General features: G+C 24.9%; 4 protein-coding genes across 10 annotated transcripts; 3 read left to right on the top strand and 1 right to left on the bottom strand.

Annotated features, from left to right (window-relative positions):
• Positions 1-96: 96 nt before the first annotated feature.
• LOC103570950 (pantothenate kinase 3) lies at positions 97-6,283 on the top strand. Of its 7 annotated transcripts, none has more exons than XM_053738048.1 (9): positions 97-393; positions 529-544; positions 3,227-3,380; positions 3,549-3,727; positions 4,082-4,423; positions 4,970-5,223; positions 5,367-5,520; positions 5,874-5,987; positions 6,047-6,283. In XM_053738048.1, the coding sequence occupies exons 3-9, from the start codon at positions 3,266-3,268 to the stop codon at positions 6,098-6,100; spliced, it is 1,212 nt and encodes a 403-aa protein (XP_053594023.1). In that variant the 5' UTR covers positions 97-393; positions 529-544; positions 3,227-3,265; the 3' UTR covers positions 6,101-6,283. The 7 variants fall into 7 exon arrangements, with proteins under 7 accessions (XP_053594023.1, XP_008547099.1, XP_053594024.1 ...); XM_053738049.1 differs by lacking the exon at positions 97-393 and adding an exon at positions 1,027-1,103 and having other exon boundaries at positions 406-544; XM_008548877.3 differs by lacking the exon at positions 97-393 and having other exon boundaries at positions 405-544; positions 3,227-3,365.
• A 1,627-nt stretch (positions 6,284-7,910) lies between these two features.
• Positions 7,911-11,086, top strand: LOC103571674 (dynein regulatory complex subunit 4). Its single transcript, XM_053738592.1, has 7 exons — positions 7,911-8,083; positions 8,149-8,410; positions 8,493-8,753; positions 9,290-9,457; positions 9,525-9,821; positions 10,380-10,554; positions 11,079-11,086. Exons 1-7 carry the CDS (start codon positions 7,926-7,928, stop codon positions 11,084-11,086), a joined length of 1,329 nt encoding a protein of 442 aa, XP_053594567.1. The 5' UTR covers positions 7,911-7,925.
• Positions 11,087-12,547: 1,461 nt separating this feature from the next.
• On the bottom strand, positions 12,548-15,637 carry LOC103570941 (galactoside alpha-(1,2)-fucosyltransferase 2). The gene is made up of 4 exons (XM_008548859.2): positions 15,438-15,637; positions 15,259-15,321; positions 13,811-14,475; positions 12,548-13,254 (listed from the first exon to the last, which is right to left on the bottom strand). Exons 3-4 carry the CDS (start codon positions 14,317-14,319, stop codon positions 12,714-12,716), a joined length of 1,050 nt encoding a protein of 349 aa, XP_008547081.2. The 5' UTR covers positions 14,320-14,475; positions 15,259-15,321; positions 15,438-15,637; the 3' UTR covers positions 12,548-12,713.
• Positions 15,638-16,151: 514 nt separating this feature from the next.
• On the top strand, positions 16,152-18,785 carry LOC103570936 (golgin subfamily A member 7). Its single transcript, XM_008548847.2, has 3 exons — positions 16,152-16,383; positions 17,186-17,371; positions 17,452-18,785. Exons 1-3 carry the CDS (start codon positions 16,375-16,377, stop codon positions 17,740-17,742), a joined length of 486 nt encoding a protein of 161 aa, XP_008547069.1. The 5' UTR covers positions 16,152-16,374; the 3' UTR covers positions 17,743-18,785.
• The last annotated feature ends 873 nt before the right edge of the window (positions 18,786-19,658 follow it).

Raw genomic sequence — 19,658 nt, 5'->3', positions numbered from 1 at the left:
ATTCAAAAAATCACGTGATAAATCGCGCGATCATTCACGCGCATGTCAATTACCACTTTTTTTTTTATTGTATACATAAATATATAAATACTCAGTACATATTATTATATTTATCTATATGTATACTAATAAATATAAGATAAAAATAAATTGTAAATTATTTATTTATTAAAAATAGATTTTCGTTACGTCATTAAATTATTATAAATTGTCATTCAAAAATCTTAACCTCATTTTGCATGTGACGTAATTTTGAATAATAATTATCATTTTTTTTTAATTATTACCGTTAACTGATGATTATTTTTATACATTATTTAATTAATTATTTATAAAATCAGTTAATTAATTAAATTTACTTTGTGCTGACAAGTGGGAAAATTTTTTTTGGAGGTTAATATTTCTTTTTATAAGTAAATAAATAAATAAATATTAATTGTAATGATAATTAAGTGTACAAGTGATAATTATTTTAATTAATAATTTTTTTTTAAATATTTTTATTTTTTTTACTCATGTGTGCTAAAGATTTTCAACATGACAGGTAATTTTTATTATTTATTAAAAAAATAAACAAAAAAATATATGAGGTAATTAAGGTCATATTTTGATTATTTATATATTTTTTTTATATTTATAATTTATTAGTGTAATTGTCATGATACTGAAGTCAGCAGACGTCTAATAACTTTTGAATTTTTTTTTAAACGAGAAGTTATAAAAAAAAAAATATTTCAAAAAATTGCACCTATAGTTTTTTAAATTCTCTACATGTGCATATTTTTAGTTTTCCTTTTTTTTATAGTTAAATTATTGAAATAAAAATTCAAATTTTTTAACTGTCTGCTCACTTCAGGATCATTAATTGTCAAACACGAAAATTATTTAATTACGTATAAAAAATGAAATAATTAAAATTTTTAAATTTTAAAAAAATGCATATATGGAATTTTGAATTTTCTAAAAGTGTATTTTTTTTTTTAAATTATTTAAATTTATCATTTAAAAAGTTTAAAAAATTTTTAGGTCTGCTAACTTTGCTGTCATAATTTACTAATCAATTAAAGAAAAAAAAATTGACATTTAAATTTTTTATTTTTCAGGTAAAGAATATTTTGACATTTTAAATTTAAAATGAATTTTTTTTTAAGTGAAGGTTTGATGATAATAATAATTATTATTATTATGATTATTTTAATTGGTAGTGGGGATGCGTGAGTTTTTTCGATTTATTTTAATTAGTCGAATTTTATTTTTCAACCGACACGTTAATTTTTTATTGTGTTAATTATAAGTCTGTGATTTTTCGCGGCAAAACAATTTTTTTTTTAAATTGGAGTAAAAAAAGATTTTTTTTGTTAGTTTGTAAGTTTTTATATTTTCATATCTAAATAATTGAATTACTGCTAAACTATGAGAGATATGACAAAAATGTATGGGAACAAAGTTGTAGAGAATTTAATTTCCTGTAAAAATGTTCCTATATATTTTTATCATATCTCTCATAGTTTACTCAATATTTGAATTTAAAGACAACGGTATATTTTTATAACTACTAATTTTTTATTTTGAACTTTTTATTTAAATATTTCAAAAACTATTAAAGATATGATAAAAATATATCAGTACATTTTTTTAGAAAATTGAATTTCCTACAAAAAAGGTCCTTATAATTTTTTACCTAAACCCAACACATTCATAAGAAATGACTACTTTTCCAAAAAATTAAAAATCATTTTTTTTTTTTTTATTTTTCGACTAAAAAAATATAAAATCAGTATTTATATAAATCTTATCATATTTATCATTCTGACTCATAATTCACAAAAATACAATATTATTTTTACCGATAAAAAAATAAATATATATAATTAAATAAATATCCTATAAAATAAATGTCAGCTGACGTTCACATGTTTTATAACTTCCTGTTGATTGTTATGAATAATTCATTACAAAAGTGTGATCCCTGACACTAAAATTATATTTATATTTTAAAAAACCTCCATTTTAGTTATTTTATTAATTTTAAATTAAATATATCGCATTATAATATTTTTTTCTGTACTGTAAACTTTGGAGCCGTAGAATAAAAACTATAATTTTTTTTTATCTAATCATAACTATGATATAATCTGTATAATTATTTGTCTTCAGTCTTCGACAAACAATTTTTTGTTACGTCAATCAAATAGAGAAAAAAAGTTAGTAGTTTTTTTTTTATTCTTAAACAGAAGTGGAATATATATTTTTTATATTTATTATTGATTGCTGTCAGTGTAGATTTATTATTATAATTAAGTTCGTGATAAGATTTCCTGAAGTTTGAGTACCCACATCGATATATTTAGTCTTGAAAAAAAATTTCCAAAAATAATGTAAAAATTTTTTTTTTTATATTTAAAAACGAAAATTAAGTAGTCGAGTTGATAGGCAGTGTAATGACGAGTAAAATGAGTACCTACATCAATATATTTAAATAAAAAATATTAATAACTAATTAATTAATTAATTAATAACAATTATAAATCAATCATTAATCATCTTATGAGGAAATTTTACTTGTAATTTGTAGCTTACACCAAAGTCATAAAAAAGAAAAAAGTTACTCTTTAAAAATTAATTATTGTTAATTATTATTAACAATTAATTAATATAAACAATTAATTAATTAATCATTTTTAATATTCATCAGAACATATGACTGTGGGTACTCATATAACGCAGAATCATCTCTAGAATCCATATTTCATATTTATTCTCCTTAAAAAAATTCTATTAATTTATAATTATAAATAATTAATTAATTAATTAATGATTTTTAATTTTTATCAGAATATATGACTGTGGGTACTCATATAACGCAGAATCATCTCTAGAATTTAGATTTCATATTTATTTTCCTTATAAAAATTCTAGTAATTAATAATTATGAATAATTAATTAATTAATTAATGATATTTGATCTTCACAAAAATATATTGATGTGGGTACTCATTTAACGCAGAATTTTATCTCTTACCCAAATATCATATTTATATAATAAAAAAAATGCCACGCAAATAAAAGATTAAAATATAATAAACTTACAAAAAAATTTCTAATCTATTGAGGATAAAAATAACATTTGTAATCTACTTATTAATAATTAAATGAAAAGAAAACGTTACATAATCTCTATAATTAAAATAAATTGAATAATTAATAAGAAAATTTTTTTTTTCAGGAAATTACGGAGTAAATAAACGTGACTATAAATTAAATAATGAGTCCGAATAAATATAAAAATAATTCAAATTCAACAATGGCATCGAACGGATACTCAACAGCATCTAAGCAGACTAAATGCTTGGAGCCACCACCTTGTGAGTCTGTGAACTGTATGTGTGTTTAGATTAGTTTTTTTTTTAATTTTATTATTTATAATTCGTTTATTTATTTATTGAATGTGCATGTTTGCACTTTGTTTGGACTATTACTTGTTTATTAAACTGTTTGGTTTTTTTATAAATTAATACATTTATTGATTCATTCGTTCCGTGTATTAGCGATGCCGTGGTTTGGAATGGACATTGGCGGGACGCTGTGCAAACTAGTTTATTTTGAACCAAAAGATATCACCAGAGATGAAGCTGACGCTGAAGTTGAAACCTTAAAAAATATAAGAAGATATTTGACTAAAAATTCAGCGTATGGTAAAACTGGACATCGAGATACTCACCTACAGGTTAATTTTTTATTTTTACTTATTTTGTCAATGGCCCATCTTAGGCCATTTTTATTTTTACTAGGGTAATTTTTGATAAGAGGGTTGGATTCTGTACACGATTTGCTGAAGTTTGAGTACCCACATCGATATGTTCCAGTAAATAATTACATTAATTGAGAATCCGCGGATCCATTCCGCGGATTCGCGGTTCCGCGGCTTATAATGAAGTTGTTCGTAATATATCGATGTGGGTACTCATTTAACGCAGAATTGCATCAACTTTAAAGATGTGTAGGCCATTTTAAAAAAAAAAAATTTTTGAAAAAAAAAAATCCAAAAATTTTGTTTTTTTAAATTGTAATTTTTTTTTAGATGGATAATGTTGAGATACGGGGTAGAAAAGGTACATTGCACTTCATAAGATTCCCCACAAGTGAAATGGGTAATTTTTTGGCTCTGGCCAAGTCTAAGGGGATGGCGAATTTAGTGACAACCGTGTGCGCAACAGGTGGAGGCGCATTTAAGTTTGAAGAAAATTTTAAACGAGAAGTTAACATGAGTCTCGCTAAATTTGATGAGTTACACAGTTTAATACGTGGAATGCTTTATATTGAGACGACGAATCCTCATGAGTGCTACTATTGGTCTCATCCTACTGACGATACTCTTTGTCATAAAGTACCGTTTGATTTTTCAGAGCCTTATCCATTTCTAGTAAGTCCTCACTCATTAATTATAAATCTTTACATCACATGCCATAATTTTTATTTGCTAAAAAAATTTTTTTAAAAGCCCGGGACCGGATTCGAACTCCCGTCCTTCTGTTTTAAATTCATCTTTACTTAAATGACAAATAACTCGCTAACTATTGAGTTTAGAGAAAAATTTACAGAGACCTTTTTTGTAGAGAATTTAATTTCCTACAACTTTATCTCAGTACATTTTCTTCATATCTTTGAAAGTTAACCCAGTAAATCAAATTTTAATTACCAGGTCCAAAAATTCCTTAAAAATTACATTTCTTACAATTTTCTAATCTTCAAACTCCCATAACTCCTACAATTATAAAGATACACCAAAAATGCACATAAACAATGTTTTAGGAAATTAAATTTTCTAAAAAAAAGGTCTAATTTATTTTTTCTCTAAACTCGATACTTTAGCCATAATTTCAAATTAAAGTAAAATGTAAATTTTTGACATCAATTTGATGACAATTAATAATTAATTTAATTAATCAGTTAATTAATTATCATTTAGCTCGTCAATATTGGATCAGGTGTGAGTATACTCGCAGTGTATGGACCAGATAATTTTAAAAGAATATCCGGCACAAGTTTAGGCGGAGGGACATTTTTAGGATTGTGCTGTTTATTAACTGGCTGCAATACATTTGAAGAAGCCATCGAATTAGCAACCGGAGGTGACAATACACGAGTTGATAAATTAGTAAAAGATATTTATGGTGGTGATTATGGTCCATTTTGTCTTCCTGGTGATCTTGTTGCCAGCAGGTAATTTTTTTTTTTTTTTTCAAGTCTCCTATTGACTAAAATTTTTTTTTCTAATCATTATTATTTTTATTTTTATTTTTTTTTTTTTTACTTTATTTTCTTCTTTTAATAAAAATAAAAAAATTTGTAACGGTTTGTGTAAGTTGTCTACAATTGTGCAGTTTTGGCCAAATGAATTCAAAAGATCGGAGACAAGCTGTCAATAAAGAAGATTTAGCACGTGCAACACTCGTTACTATCACTAATAATATTGGATCAATTGCGAGGATGTGTGCAGTCAATGAGAAAATTGAGCGGGTAAAATTTTTTTTATTTTTATAAGAATATATTATTTGGATTACACGGTAAATTTCCGCTAGTTTAAGTACCCACATCGCTATATTTAAAAAAAATATATATGTGCATATATATATAAATATGTGTATATATATATATTTTTTTAATCGTGTAGAAAGATAGGAAATTCGATGCTCTTCAAAACGAGTACCCACATGTCATATTTATTTATGAAATTTATATATTTTATAAATATGACTATATATATCTTGAAAAATATATGAAAATAAGTATGGCTTGTGGGTACTCATTTTAAAGCGTATTAAATTTCCTCTACAAAAATATATATGAAACATATTAATTATTAATTGTAGGTGGTATTTGTTGGTAATTTTTTACGTGTGAATCCAATTTCAATGAAATTATTGGCCTATGCTATGGATTACTGGTCTAAAGGAACATTGAAGGCTCTGTTTTTAGAGCATGAGGTAAATTGATCACTTAATAATTCATTAGATTAATTAATTAATTAATTAATTTTTTTCAGGGATATTTTGGTGCAGTTGGATGTCTCTTACAATTCAATGGAGAAACGATTTAGATAAATTAGTTTATTTATAGGCATCAATTTTATTAATTAGCATTCCAATTAAATTATTTACCTATTTTATTATTATTATTATTATTATTACATTGTTTAATGGAATTTCGCATTCCGTATATTAGTTATTTATTAATTATTTAAAAAATTTTAATTAATTATATATTAGAGTAATTAAGGTCACCAGTGACTTTTATAATTCAATTTATTTATTTTTTAATCGAGCTCACAATTTATTCTACCAGAAATAATTCACTGCAAAAATTATATATGTACATATATATAGATATACATATATATGAGTATATATATATATATATATATATATATATATATATATATTTGAATAGAGAATTCAATTCCCTTTAAAATGAGTACCCACAAGCTATACTTATTTTTGATATTCGATTCATATATATTTGATATATATAAATATATATATATATTCATAAAAAATAAATATATCATGTGGGTACTCATTTGAAAGCTTATCAAATTTCCTATTCAATTATATATATAAGAAAAAAATTTAGTCAAAAAAATGCACAAAAAAAGTAAAATTTGACACAAATTTTTTTTTAAATGCACACGATTGTTTATTAATTATTACTAATTATTTCATATGGGATTCGCTTTACGGGAATAAATTAATAGAAAATTTTTACACTGTAGCTTAGATTGTAAAAAAAAATTGATAAGAAAGCATAATAATTATTGTTAATTAATCGATTTAATAATTCTATTTTTATATTATTTCATACGATCAAATTAAATAACAAAATTTATAATAATACATTTTTATTTAATTATTCGGCGGTTTGTTTTTAATTTGAAAAATAATTGGGTAATTTTTAGTTGTTAAATTTATAAATATAATTGAAGATAATATATATGATATAAATGCGAATTGATAAATAATAATTGATAATAAATAAATTTTTTTAATTGTTATAAATTTTTTCGTTATTTATTTATCCAGTCACTTCTTTAGAGTTTATAATTTATATATCTCTTTAAATATCAAAGATATGATAAAAATGTATAAGGACAAATTTGTAGAGAATTAAATTTCCCACAAAAAAGGTTTCTATACATTTTTTCATAAATTTGATATTTAATGAGTTATAAGTAAAAATATGACTGTAATTATATTTAAGACTAAAAAAATTTCCAAATTTAAATCCCAGGGATTTAAAATTAAAATATCAATTAAACTATCGAAGATACGATAAAATTGAATAGGAACAAAGTTGTACAGAATTAAATTTCCCACAAAAAAGGTTTCTACAAATTTTTTTATAAACTTGATATTTAATGAGTTATAAGCAAAAGTTTGGCTATAATGACATTTAAGTCAAAAAAATTTCCAAATTTAAATCCCAGGGACTTAGAATTAAAATATCAATTAAACTATCAAAGATACGATAAAAGTTTACATAAAACACTTTGTAGAGCATAAAATTCCCCACAAAAAAGTACTCTATAAATTTTCCCATAACTTCAATATTTACCAAGTTATTCAAACTTTTTGTTTGCCTCCTCGGTTGCTAAGCAACAAAACGTCAAAACAATGACAACTAGACAAAATTTTCTTGTGTAAATAAAATTATAACCAATTTTTCATCTCTTAAGTAATTTTTCTCTCCAACACAAGTCATATAAAAAAAAAAAAAAAAAATGGTAAGTCCCAATAAAATAAAAAAATTTAATTAATTGAAGTAAAAAAAAATTTCCAAAAAAAAATTTAAATTTTTATTTTAACCAGGGGCCAAAAAAAGCTAAAGGAAAATCCTCAGATACAGTAGACGGTATAGACACTTCTAAAATGAGTAGAGAACAATTAGAATTATACTCCCATAAAATCTTAGAGGAAATGGAACGGGAGCGCGAGGAGAGAAATTTTTTTCAACTCGAACGCGATAAATTGCGGACTTTTTGGGAAATTACTCGGAATCAATTAGACGAAGCGCGAGCTACTATAAGGTAATTAATTAATTAATTAATTAATTAATTAATTAACTGCTTAATTAATTTTTAAAAATTACTAGAAATAAAGAGAGAGAAAAAGAAGAATTATTAGAAAAGCATGACGAAGAAATAAAATTATATAATCAAAAAGTGAAACATTTAATGTATGACCACCATAATAATTTATCAGAGACAAAGGCTGAGCATATGGTGGCACTAAAGCTCGCTCAGGATGATCACAATGAAGAAGAGAATGAGCTGATAAATGATAAGAAAGAGTTGAGAAAAATCCAAAAGGAAAATGAACTCGCTCATATTAATGAAATTCGTTCGCTGAAATTGGTGGGGATGGAATTTAATTTTTTTTTTTTTGAGGTAAAATGGGCAGTTGGAAAAATGAATTAATGGGTGTTTTGGTTTGTAGAAAAATGCTGAAGAAATGAGCGAGATGATAAAGAAGTTTGAGTCTGAAGCCATGGAAATGGAGCAGAAGTATGAAGAAAAATTAATGAGTCAGTGGGAGTCGCTTAATTTGAAACACAGAATGGAAATATCGGAAATTGAGGAGCGTAAAAATATGCAGATTGCGAGTTTAATTAAGAATCATGAGAAATCTTTTACTGATATCAAAAATTATTATGATGATATCACTGTTAATAATTTGTCACTTATTCAAAGTCTTAAGGTAATTTTTTTTTAATAAAAAAAATTAAGACTGGTAGGGTTGAATTGGGGGCGCGATTTCCTGTTGTTTGAGTACCCACATCAATATATTTTGGTGATGAAAATAATTGAAGTTTCAAATTTGAAAAAAAAATTTTTTTTTTTTTGACGGTAAATTTTGACATATTTGAATTGTTCATGAAATTTCTTGTTGTTTGAGTACCCACATCGATATATTTTAATGAAAAATGAAAATTGTGTTGGAATTTTTTTTTTTGGAAATTCCGAAAAAATTTTTTTTTAAATATGAATATGACCATTAAATTTGTAGACGAATTTCCTATTATTGGATTACCTACATGAATATATTTAAAAAATTAAAAAAATTACAGATTTATTAATTAATGATTAATTAATAAAATTAATGAAAAATGAGTTTTTTTGAATTTATTGATGTGGGTACTCATTTTAAAGGTAATTTTGTCAGGAATATGATTATGTTGGTAATTATGGTGTGAAAAATTTTTGGCGGTTAATTTACTGATTTTGAAATTTTAGGAACAAATGGAAGTTATGAAAAATAATGAAGAAAGAATGAAAAAACAAGTACGAGAATCAATAAGTGAAAATAAAAAATTGATAAGTGATTTAAAATCAGCTGAAGAACAAGTCGTTGAATTGAGTCGTCAGTTAACAAATTATGAAAAAGATAAATTATGTCTTTCTGTAATTATTAAATTTATTTATAGTTTGAATTTTTATAGCCATAGATAAATTATTAAATTATTTTTAGAATACGAAAAAAAGAATGACAGCCGTAGCTAAAGATTATGAAAACCTTAAGTGGGAAAATGAAGTTTTGGAAATGAGATTTGAAAAATGTCAAAAAGAACGCGATGAATTACACTCGAGATTCGTCTCTTCTATTTTGGAACTGCAGCAGAAGACGGGATTGAAGAATGTGCTGTTGGAAAAGAAATTAGAAAAACTATCGGAAATTTTAGAGCAGAGAGAAGCTCAGATTGGCCAAGTTTTAGCAACTGCTCAGTTAGATCCCGGTGCCAGTGGAGAAATTAATCAGAGATTTGAGGTAAAAAAATTAATTCAGTAAACTGGGGTACCCACTCCCATTTTGGCTGATTAAATTTTATTTTCGTAAAGTAGACGAAATTTCCTGTCAAATGAGTACCCACAACAATATATTTAAAAACAGTAATTTATTAATTACAAATCCGCTAATTAACCGCAAGTTGATCATTAACACCAACTTCTTTTGAATATATCGATGTGGGTACTCAAATTACAGGAAATTCTGTCACTAATTCAACCGTGATAATTATTTTTTCGAAAATCATTAATTCAAAAATAAGTTGTTCTATTTTGATCTATAGATGAATTTTTTTTTTTTTAATTTCTTTTTTTTACAAAACAAATTTTATTTTCTGCAAGTAGACAAAATTTCCTGTCAAATGAGTACCCACAACAATATATTTAAATACAGTAATTTATTAATTACAAATCCGCTAATTAACAGCGAGTTGATCATTAACACTGACTTTATTGAAATATATCGATGTGGGTACTCAAATAACAGGAAATTTCCTCACGAATTCAACCGTCATAATCATTTTTTCTTTTTTTGTCAAAGGATATTTTGAATCGCAAAAATACAGCGATACAAGATCTGCAATACGATTTAGCAAGAGCTTGTAAAGCACACGACGACTTATTATTAAATTATGAAAATAAATTACAAGAGTACGGAATTTCTGATTCGTCATTGGCGCCACCACTCAGCGCAATAAGAAGAAAAAAAAATAATCGTACTGACAAAATTTTATCAAACTTGTAAATTATATAGAATTTAATGATATCAGAGCTCGACAACAGTGGGAAGTTGTAAGGCTGCAGGGTCAGGTGGTTTTCAAATTTTTTTTTTTTTTAAATAAAAATAAAATATTTTTGAAATTTATATAGTATGACGTATATTTGAACTACATAAATTTATAATATTCAATATATCTTTTATAAATATGATCAGGTCACAAGGCTTCAATTTTTTGTTAATTTTTTTTTTTTTTACAGATTTTTGGATTTTTGTTATGTAATTTAATTTTTTTAAACATCAAAACACTAAATTTCTCTACATATTTATTCTTAAATTACTGAATACATATATCATTATATTTATATATGAAGATATATGAGTAAATATATAGATATTTATAAATATATTTTTTTTTTTTACTATCCAACTTTCCATTTTTTAATTAAAGCAAATTCTTTGAACTGGTAACTGATTTAATTTAAATTATCATAATTTATAGTAAACTTAAATAATCAACAGACTTGTAAATATAAAAACTTAAAATTATATTATTTTTGTAAATAAATTAATTTTTAAAATTTAAGATTTGATTTTCTTGCCCGTTGAAAAAAAAAATTCTCATTTTTTTCTATTTATTTTTTTTTTTTACAAGGCTAATAATTTTTTAAGTCCAATAATTTATACATTTATATATCATTTTTTTTTTTGATTTAATATATATAAGATTATTAAATATTGAAAATTTATTATATTTATTTTTGGCACAATAAGAAAGAGAATCACAGATTAAATCATTGTACACGAGTATATATTTTTTTGTTATCCGATTGTTTTTTTTTTTGTGTTTATCTATCATTAAAAAGGCCCACTTTCAAATTTTATTTAATTCAAATTTATAAAAAAAAATTTTGTTTTTTAATTCACTAGAAATTTGAATTTTTAGGAAAAAAAACGAACTAAAAACATATATAACCATATCTGATCATATATATGACAATATCTGGTTAGATATGGTTATTTCTAATCATATATGACCACATCTGATCATATACGTGGTAATATGTAATCATATATGACCACATCTGATCATATACGTGGTAATATGTAATCATATATGACCATATATGATCAAATATCTGACGATAAATAGTCATATATGACCATATCTAATCATATATGACTAGCTGATAATATATATGACCATATCTAACCAAATGTGGCTATATCTGATCATATATATGACAATATCTTGACATATATAATCATATCTGATTATATTCAATCATATATGACTATATCTGATCATATATAAACACATTTGATCAGATATGAAGCATTCTTTAGCTATGAATCATTTATGTTCATATAAGACCACATCTGTTTATATGTGACCACATAGATTTATCTATAACCACATATGGTCATATATGACGACATCTACCGGTATATGATCAAATATTATCATAAATGAAGACCTACTTTCGATTATATATAAAAATTCTTCTGATTAATTATTTATGATCATATATATATGATCACATATAATCATATATGAATATAATGACCATTTACTTTTGATTACATAAAAAAAATCGTTTGATTAATTAATTATGATCATATAAATCATATATGATCATATGTGGCTTTAAAGAAAATTTTTATCCGAATACATACAAAAATTCGTTTGATTGATCACGTATGATCATATTTGATCACATACAATCATATATGATCACATACAATCATACATGATCTTATACAATCATATATGATCACATACAATCATATATGATCACATACAATCATATATGATCTTATACAATCATATATGATCACATACAATCATATAGGATCAGATACAATCATATATGATCACATACAATCATATATGATCACATACAATCATATAGGATCAGATACAATCATATATGATCACATACAATCATATATGATCACATACGGCCATATATGACAACATATGGCCACATATGCACACTTACATGAAATTATACAGAAAAATTTTTAATACTCAGATAGTGAAAAGTGGACCTTTTTAATTACTAATTAAATATCTTCCCTATATTTCATTAAATTCATTTAAAATAAAAAGTAATTAAATACCGAAGGTTTTAAAAAAAAATGACTTATAATTTTCTAACTCATAACCCGCCAATTGGGCAAAACCTCAGCAATCATCGTCGAAAAATATGCAGTAACATTATAAACAATTGTTTCTCCGGCAGATAGCAATGCCGCAAATGAACCATAAGTACCGTAGTCAATAATACTGTGATTACAAGTTGATAATACAGCTAAATCTTTACCAGGAGCGTGGGCATCAATGTCGGATATGAAATCAATGTTATATTTATTACTCTTAAGATGATGCTTACACCAACTGATACTGTCACTAGCGACAACAAATATGACATTTTTATATTTATTATTAAAATAATCCATTGCTGTTAGATAATAACGTGCTGGTGCGGGTTTAACTTTCAACTTTTGCCATAAATAATCGACGTAATCTGTTCTGCGGACATGGACACCGACGTATGTTGGATCTTTTATGTCAAAACGCACTGATAAATTTTTGAGCAGCATTGACGCGTATTGTTTCAGAAATGGTTTGAAAGTGAACTCACGGCGGACGTCGTCTAGCCAAACTAATATTAGACTCCAGTAGGCTGCGTGTCTATAATTTCATTATTTTATTTTTCATTAAAATTTTCTTACATAACGAATAGGCTTCAAGTCGACCCGGGGTTCAGTGAAATTAAAAATTTCATGGAAATCTTAATTCCTGACACGATTCCCTGAAGTTTGAGTACCCACATCGATATGTTTTGAAAAAAAATTAATTAATGGTAAAAATGCTAATTGCTGTAAACAATTAATTTTCAAAAATTTTTACTGATCAAAAAATTATGTGGCTTATGCTCAAGAGAAAGCGATGAGGAGTAAAATGAGTACCCACATCAATATCGAAAAAAATTATCAATTGTTATTAACAATTGAATTAATTAATTAATTAATTAATTGAGTAATTATGAATTTATCGTAATATAGGCTTGTGGGTACTCATTTTACGGGGAATTTCATCGACTATGAAACTACCCAAGTCATTTTTTTATAAAAAATTTTTTCACTAAAAAAAAATTCAAAAATCAAGTCAGTGGATAATTAAATTATTGGAAACGACTTGAAACCTTTCCGAAATAATTACCAGTTTGTTGTAACTACAAATTTACCTAGGAATGATAATAGTTTGCTGGGTACTGTTCCATTGGCCAAGAGAATTAACAACCTGCCCGAAATCGAGCGTACACTTGCCGATGTAACTCAACGGCGGGATGCTCAAATTTTCAAAATGTTCTTGTAGAGTTTTCAAAATACATCTTGGCATAAATGGTTCCAATCCAGTTCGTCTAGCAGTTGCCCAAACAGAAGCGTACTCCCATATTTGATTTCCAAGACGGCCGCCTTGAGCTGCCGAAACGATTCCGAATTTGGGACATGAATTTCTGTTCCATCCATCCTCGTCTTCGTCATATCCGTCAAATTGTTTATAACTTTTTAATTTAAAATTATTATTTTTGAAAGTTGTACGACACATTGCTTGCTCGTAGGCCAGTATTTTAGTGTGCCGTAGTTGTGGTGTTGATGTGTACATCGGAAATAGGAAGACATGAATACCACAAACGACTATTAGTGCCAGTACTATTGCACTTGCCAGTACATGCTGTTGTGCATGACTCATTTTTACTATTTATTTACGATTTTTTACTCTATTGTTATCTAGATTAGTGACGTAGCTCTACTTCTATCCAGTTTTAAGATTTTTTTTTATTTAATCCTAGTTCTAGTCGGGCATTTTTGATCTACTATTGTGCCTCGTCCTTTGTCTTTTGATCATCTTTAGTAATTAAAAAAAATTATATTTTATTTTTTGAAAATTTTTCAATGGAAATAAAAACGAAATAACGAATTTTTTAGAATTTTCTTATAAATTTTTTTAAACTTCATATTTCTTGGAAACTATCGAGTTTAAGAAAAAATATATAGACACCTTTTTTGTAGAGAATTTACTTTGCTACAAAATTATTTCAGTACTTTTTAATCGTATCTTCAATGGTTTTGTAAAAATTTTGATTCAAACTTTGACAGAACCATTTTTATTTTCCACTAAAACTTTTTATTGAAATTTTTTGTTTAAAATTAAAATTGTGGCTCAAGGATTGACTTTACAGAGAAAGTAGTAAGAACTTTTTTTGTAGGAAATTTAATTTGCTACAAAGTTGTATCAGTACATTTTTTTCGTATCTTCAATAGTTTTCTCAAAATTCCCATTTGAAAAAATAAAAAATTTGCTCTGGATAACATTTCTAACCATTTCAAATTTTGAATACTTTAAACCAAAATTCTGGCCAAAATATCGAATATATGACAAAAATGTATATAAACAAAGTTGTAGAGAATTAAATTTCCTACAAAAAGTATTTATATAAATTTTACCATAAACCCCATAGTTTACGAATTATCTATAATTCAAAATAAAAACTATCATTCTAAGCAAAACCAAAATAAGGGTGCGAATTAAAAAAATTTGAATTGACGAGCGAATGAATTAAAAAAAAATAAATGACATATTTCAGAAAACAGAAGAAATATTAATAGTAGTATGAAATGTGTAAAATACCTTTTTAAATTTAATTTTATTTTGATTGTTCATATTCCCGCCATTTTGTTCTGGCTGGTCCAGCTAAAAATTAATTATTTCTTTTTGTTTAATTTCGTAATTTAAACCACCGGCTAAGAAATTTATCAATATACATCCTAACAAACATATATATACATAATATGAACAGAAATAATTACCTTAGAAGGGAAAACTACGAAGATAAATAATTTGTTTTGTTTTCGAATGATGACGTCACCGTCATCCCTTAGCGGGTGATCGCAAACTGCACGTTTGCTTGTATGGATTTTTTTTAAGATGAAATAATATATAAATATATGACTATGATAATAATAATAGACTAGCGATGACGCAGAATTCAATGAACTTGTACCTTACGCGCGTGTCTAGATTCCAGATATTGCAAACAAGATTATTATTTTTTTTTTCCAATAAAAAATAAGGTAAGAAAACTTAGATCGCGTGATGGCCGATTGTAAACAAAATGGAGACGAAAATTTGAATTTAAAATGGTGGCAATGTTACTTACTGATGATAATTTATCAATAATTCAAAAAATTTGTTTCTGTACAAGAAATTTTTATTTTTTAATTTTTAAAATTGAATTTAAATAAAAAAATAATTTGAATTTAATTTTTTTTGCACAAAAAAAAAAACAACAGATTTATTTTTAAAAAAATTTTATGATAGAAATTTAATTTTGGCGCGAAAATAGTGATTTAAAAAAAACGCGGGAATTTAAAAAATTCAAAGATTCGAAAATAAATTTTTATAAAATTTAGAATTAAATAAAATGAGACTTTTAAATTTCCCGCGGTTTTAAAATTTTCTGCGCATGCGCAATTTTTAAATCTCATTACGCATGCGCGGAAATTTTATAATGGCGTCGAGCTCGTGTTCCTGCTGACGCTAATTCCAAGTACTTTAATTAAAAAAATAAACAATTATCTTTATAAAATAAGTAATTAATAAATATAAAATATACTAGCCACGATTTAAATTAAATATACAAATATATTATTACTATAAATATATATATGATATTAATTAATGTGTCATTGGACGGGTTTATTTTTTTGACTATTTTGAGCCTCCTACGTCAAAACGAAAATTAAAATGCCTCTCGTAAGTATATAAAATTTCAAATTAATTACCGTCTCATTTAATTACTCATTACTTTTATCATTAATTTTATTTTTTTAAAAATTCCTTCAAATATTTTTGCTCTAATTTTTTTTATCGAATTTATTATTATTGTTATTGTTGTTCTTTTATTGTCATTATTATTAATAATAAAAATTATTCAAGTTTTTTTCCATAATTATTTAATTATCTAATTAATTTTTTTTCCATCATTTTGATGAGTTATGATAATAACTCTGATAAGAACAATAATAAAAATATTTTTATCACTATCATTAAATTACTGATAAAATTTCATAAAGTTTGAGTATCCGCATCACTATGTTTTGATAAGAAACAAATAAGTTGAAAAAAATTTTTTTTTATTAAAAAAAAAATTTATTTTTTTAATTTTTTATTTTTTTGAATACTCAATTCGAAATGCTGACGTGATGAGGAGTAAAATGAGTACCCACATCAATATATTTGTATCACATATATAAAACCTGATATATATATATATATATGTAAATATGACTTAAAAATAATATAAGGTTGTCGGTACTCATTTTACGCGTAATTGCATCAAGAATTCAAAAATTTGACTCTTTATTTTTTAAAAAAATTTTACTGTGACTTATGTCAAAAAAAGTAATTTTTAAAATAATTAATTAAGGTAATAATTGGGTAATTAAAAGTTTTTTGTAATGTAGTGTTGTGGGTACTCATTCAACTGGAAATTTAATGAGTTTTAAGGGTGTGAAGTTCATTTTTTAACTAATGTATTTTTGGTCGTTTTATTTAGGGAAATCATGTGACCATGATACCTTTGGACGAAATGTCTGGCCGAGGACAAGCAGGCGGTGGTACTGGGGGTGGAGGTGGAAATAGTCCGCCGCAAAATTGTATGAAAGTATTTATTCAACGGGATTATAGTCAAGGGACGATGGTTAAATTTCAAACTAGATTTCCGCCTGAATTATCTGATAGAGTAAGTTGTAATTACTTTATCAATTTATTAACAAAATTAAATGTGTGATTTAAATTTTCAACCATATTTTTTATTTATAGCTGGACATTGAGTCATTTGAGTATACAATAAACCAATTAAACAATTACTTCGCGGAAGCTGAACGTGCAAGCTGCTCCACATACTGCGAAGGTTGTCTTGCCTGTTTAACTGGTTATTTAATTTACATATGTACGGAAACACATTACGAAAAATGCCTGCGTAAAGTATCAAAATTTATTAGCGAACAAAATGATCGAGTTTACAGGCCACGTGGTCTCTTGTTGACAGATCCAACGACACGTGGTCTGAGACTTATAGAAATTTCAGTTCTTGATCGTCCACCTTCGTGACTGCACGTTAGCCGATCCACTGAATTTTTTATGTGAACTTTTAATAAATTCATACATTCATTTTTTTTACTCATTATCTTAATTAACTAATTACTATTATTATTTTTTATTACGCATTTACTTTAGTGCAATTTCTTCCTAAAATCTTCCAAACAAAAAACGCTGGGTTGTAAGTTAAATAATTATGGTAAAAAAAAAAAAATGGGCTACTAATAAATATGTGGATTGGCTAATTGTTTTATATATTTTATTATTTAATTAGTTTATATATTTATTTATAATTAATAAATAAAAAAAAACCGTTTGTTGATTATGAGATTTGTCCCAGTTAGTGATCGTTAAGATCTTCGGGTTTTTAAGGCTCAGGACTATGAATTAGAGATAAGTTGTAAGGACCATTTTTGTAGGAAATTTAATTCTCTACAAAAAAGGTTTCTTTGAATTTTTATGTAAATATGATTGTTTAAAAGTTATTTCAATTTTCCGTAAAGTCTTTTTTTTTTTTTTTTTGACTAGAAATTTTATTGGAAACTTTAAATTTAAATTGCGGGCGAAAAAATGGAGATATGATAAAAATGATAAGAAATTAATTTGTAGAGAATCGAATTTCCTACAAAAAAGGTCTCTTAAGATTTTTTGATAAATTTGATTGTTTATGAGTAAATGCATTTTTTAGTTTGGCTGAGTAAAAAAAAATTTTTTTCTGTAGTAAATTTTTTAATTTTTTTTTTTTTACACAAAAAAAAATGATAATTAAAAAAAAATAATTGATGTAATCAATAACTGGGACCTTGCAATAAGTCTGAATAATATTTCATTTAAAATAAAAAAATAAATTATCATTTTAATGAGAATAATTAATTTAAAAAATGTAAATAGTGCACACGAAATAATTAAAATTTAATTAGTAGAAACACAAAACCATGAATTTAAATCTATATTATTATTATTAATTAATTTACTTATTAAAGATGTATAATTATGACAAATTTAATAATTATGACGATCAAAAAAAATGTAAATGATTTAAATAAAAACGACAAAGTCCGATGTACTATTGTAATTTTTGAATGTTTTTTATTAATAAAAATACAACTTATTTTTTTTCATTTATACATTTGTTTATATATATTTATATATATACACACAAGCATTGAAATTTATATAGACATAAATTATTATTATTATTTTTTGTTACTAAATTATTTTTAATTTTTATCCATAAAAAAGTAAAATTTTTTTTTCAATGCAAGTAAAAATAAAAATGATTATGACGGTTGAATTCGTGAGGAAATTTCCTGTTATTTGAGTACCCACATCGATATATTTAAAAGAAGTTGGTGTTAATGATCAACTCGCTGTTAATTAGCGAATTTGTAATTAATAAATTACTGTATTTAAATATATTGTTGTGGGTATTCATTTGACAGGAAATTTTGTCTACTTTAAGAAAATAAAATTTGTTTTGTAAAAAAAAGAAATTAAAAAAAAAAATTCAATCTATGGATAAAAATAGAACAACTAATTTTTGAATTAATGATTTTTAAAAAAATAATTATCACGGTTGAATTAGTGACAGAATTTCCTGTAATTTGAGTACCCACATCGATATATTTAAAAGAAGTTGGTGTTAATGATCAACTCGCGGTTAATTAGCGAATTTGTAATTAATAAATGACTATATTTAAATATATTGTTGTGGGTACTCATTTGACAGGAAATTTTTTTCTAAACCTAAATTAGCAATTGATTAAAAATTATCAAGAAGTAAAATTTTTTAAATCTCCATAAATTATTAAAGTTAGAAGAGATTAATGATTTTAACCAATTTGTATCTTGAAATTTCTTTATTGTAATTTAATAAGTCAAAATTACCTAAGGTCATAAAAATCCAGTTCAAACTGCTTTACTTTTCC

Source organism: Microplitis demolitor, chromosome 4, assembly GCF_026212275.2.
Source record: "Microplitis demolitor isolate Queensland-Clemson2020A chromosome 4, iyMicDemo2.1a, whole genome shotgun sequence".
In the NCBI taxonomy this organism is placed as follows: domain Eukaryota; kingdom Metazoa; phylum Arthropoda; class Insecta; order Hymenoptera; family Braconidae; genus Microplitis; species Microplitis demolitor.
The sequence above is the reverse complement of the archived record's forward strand: the minus strand, read 5'-3'. Positions and strand labels throughout refer to the sequence as shown.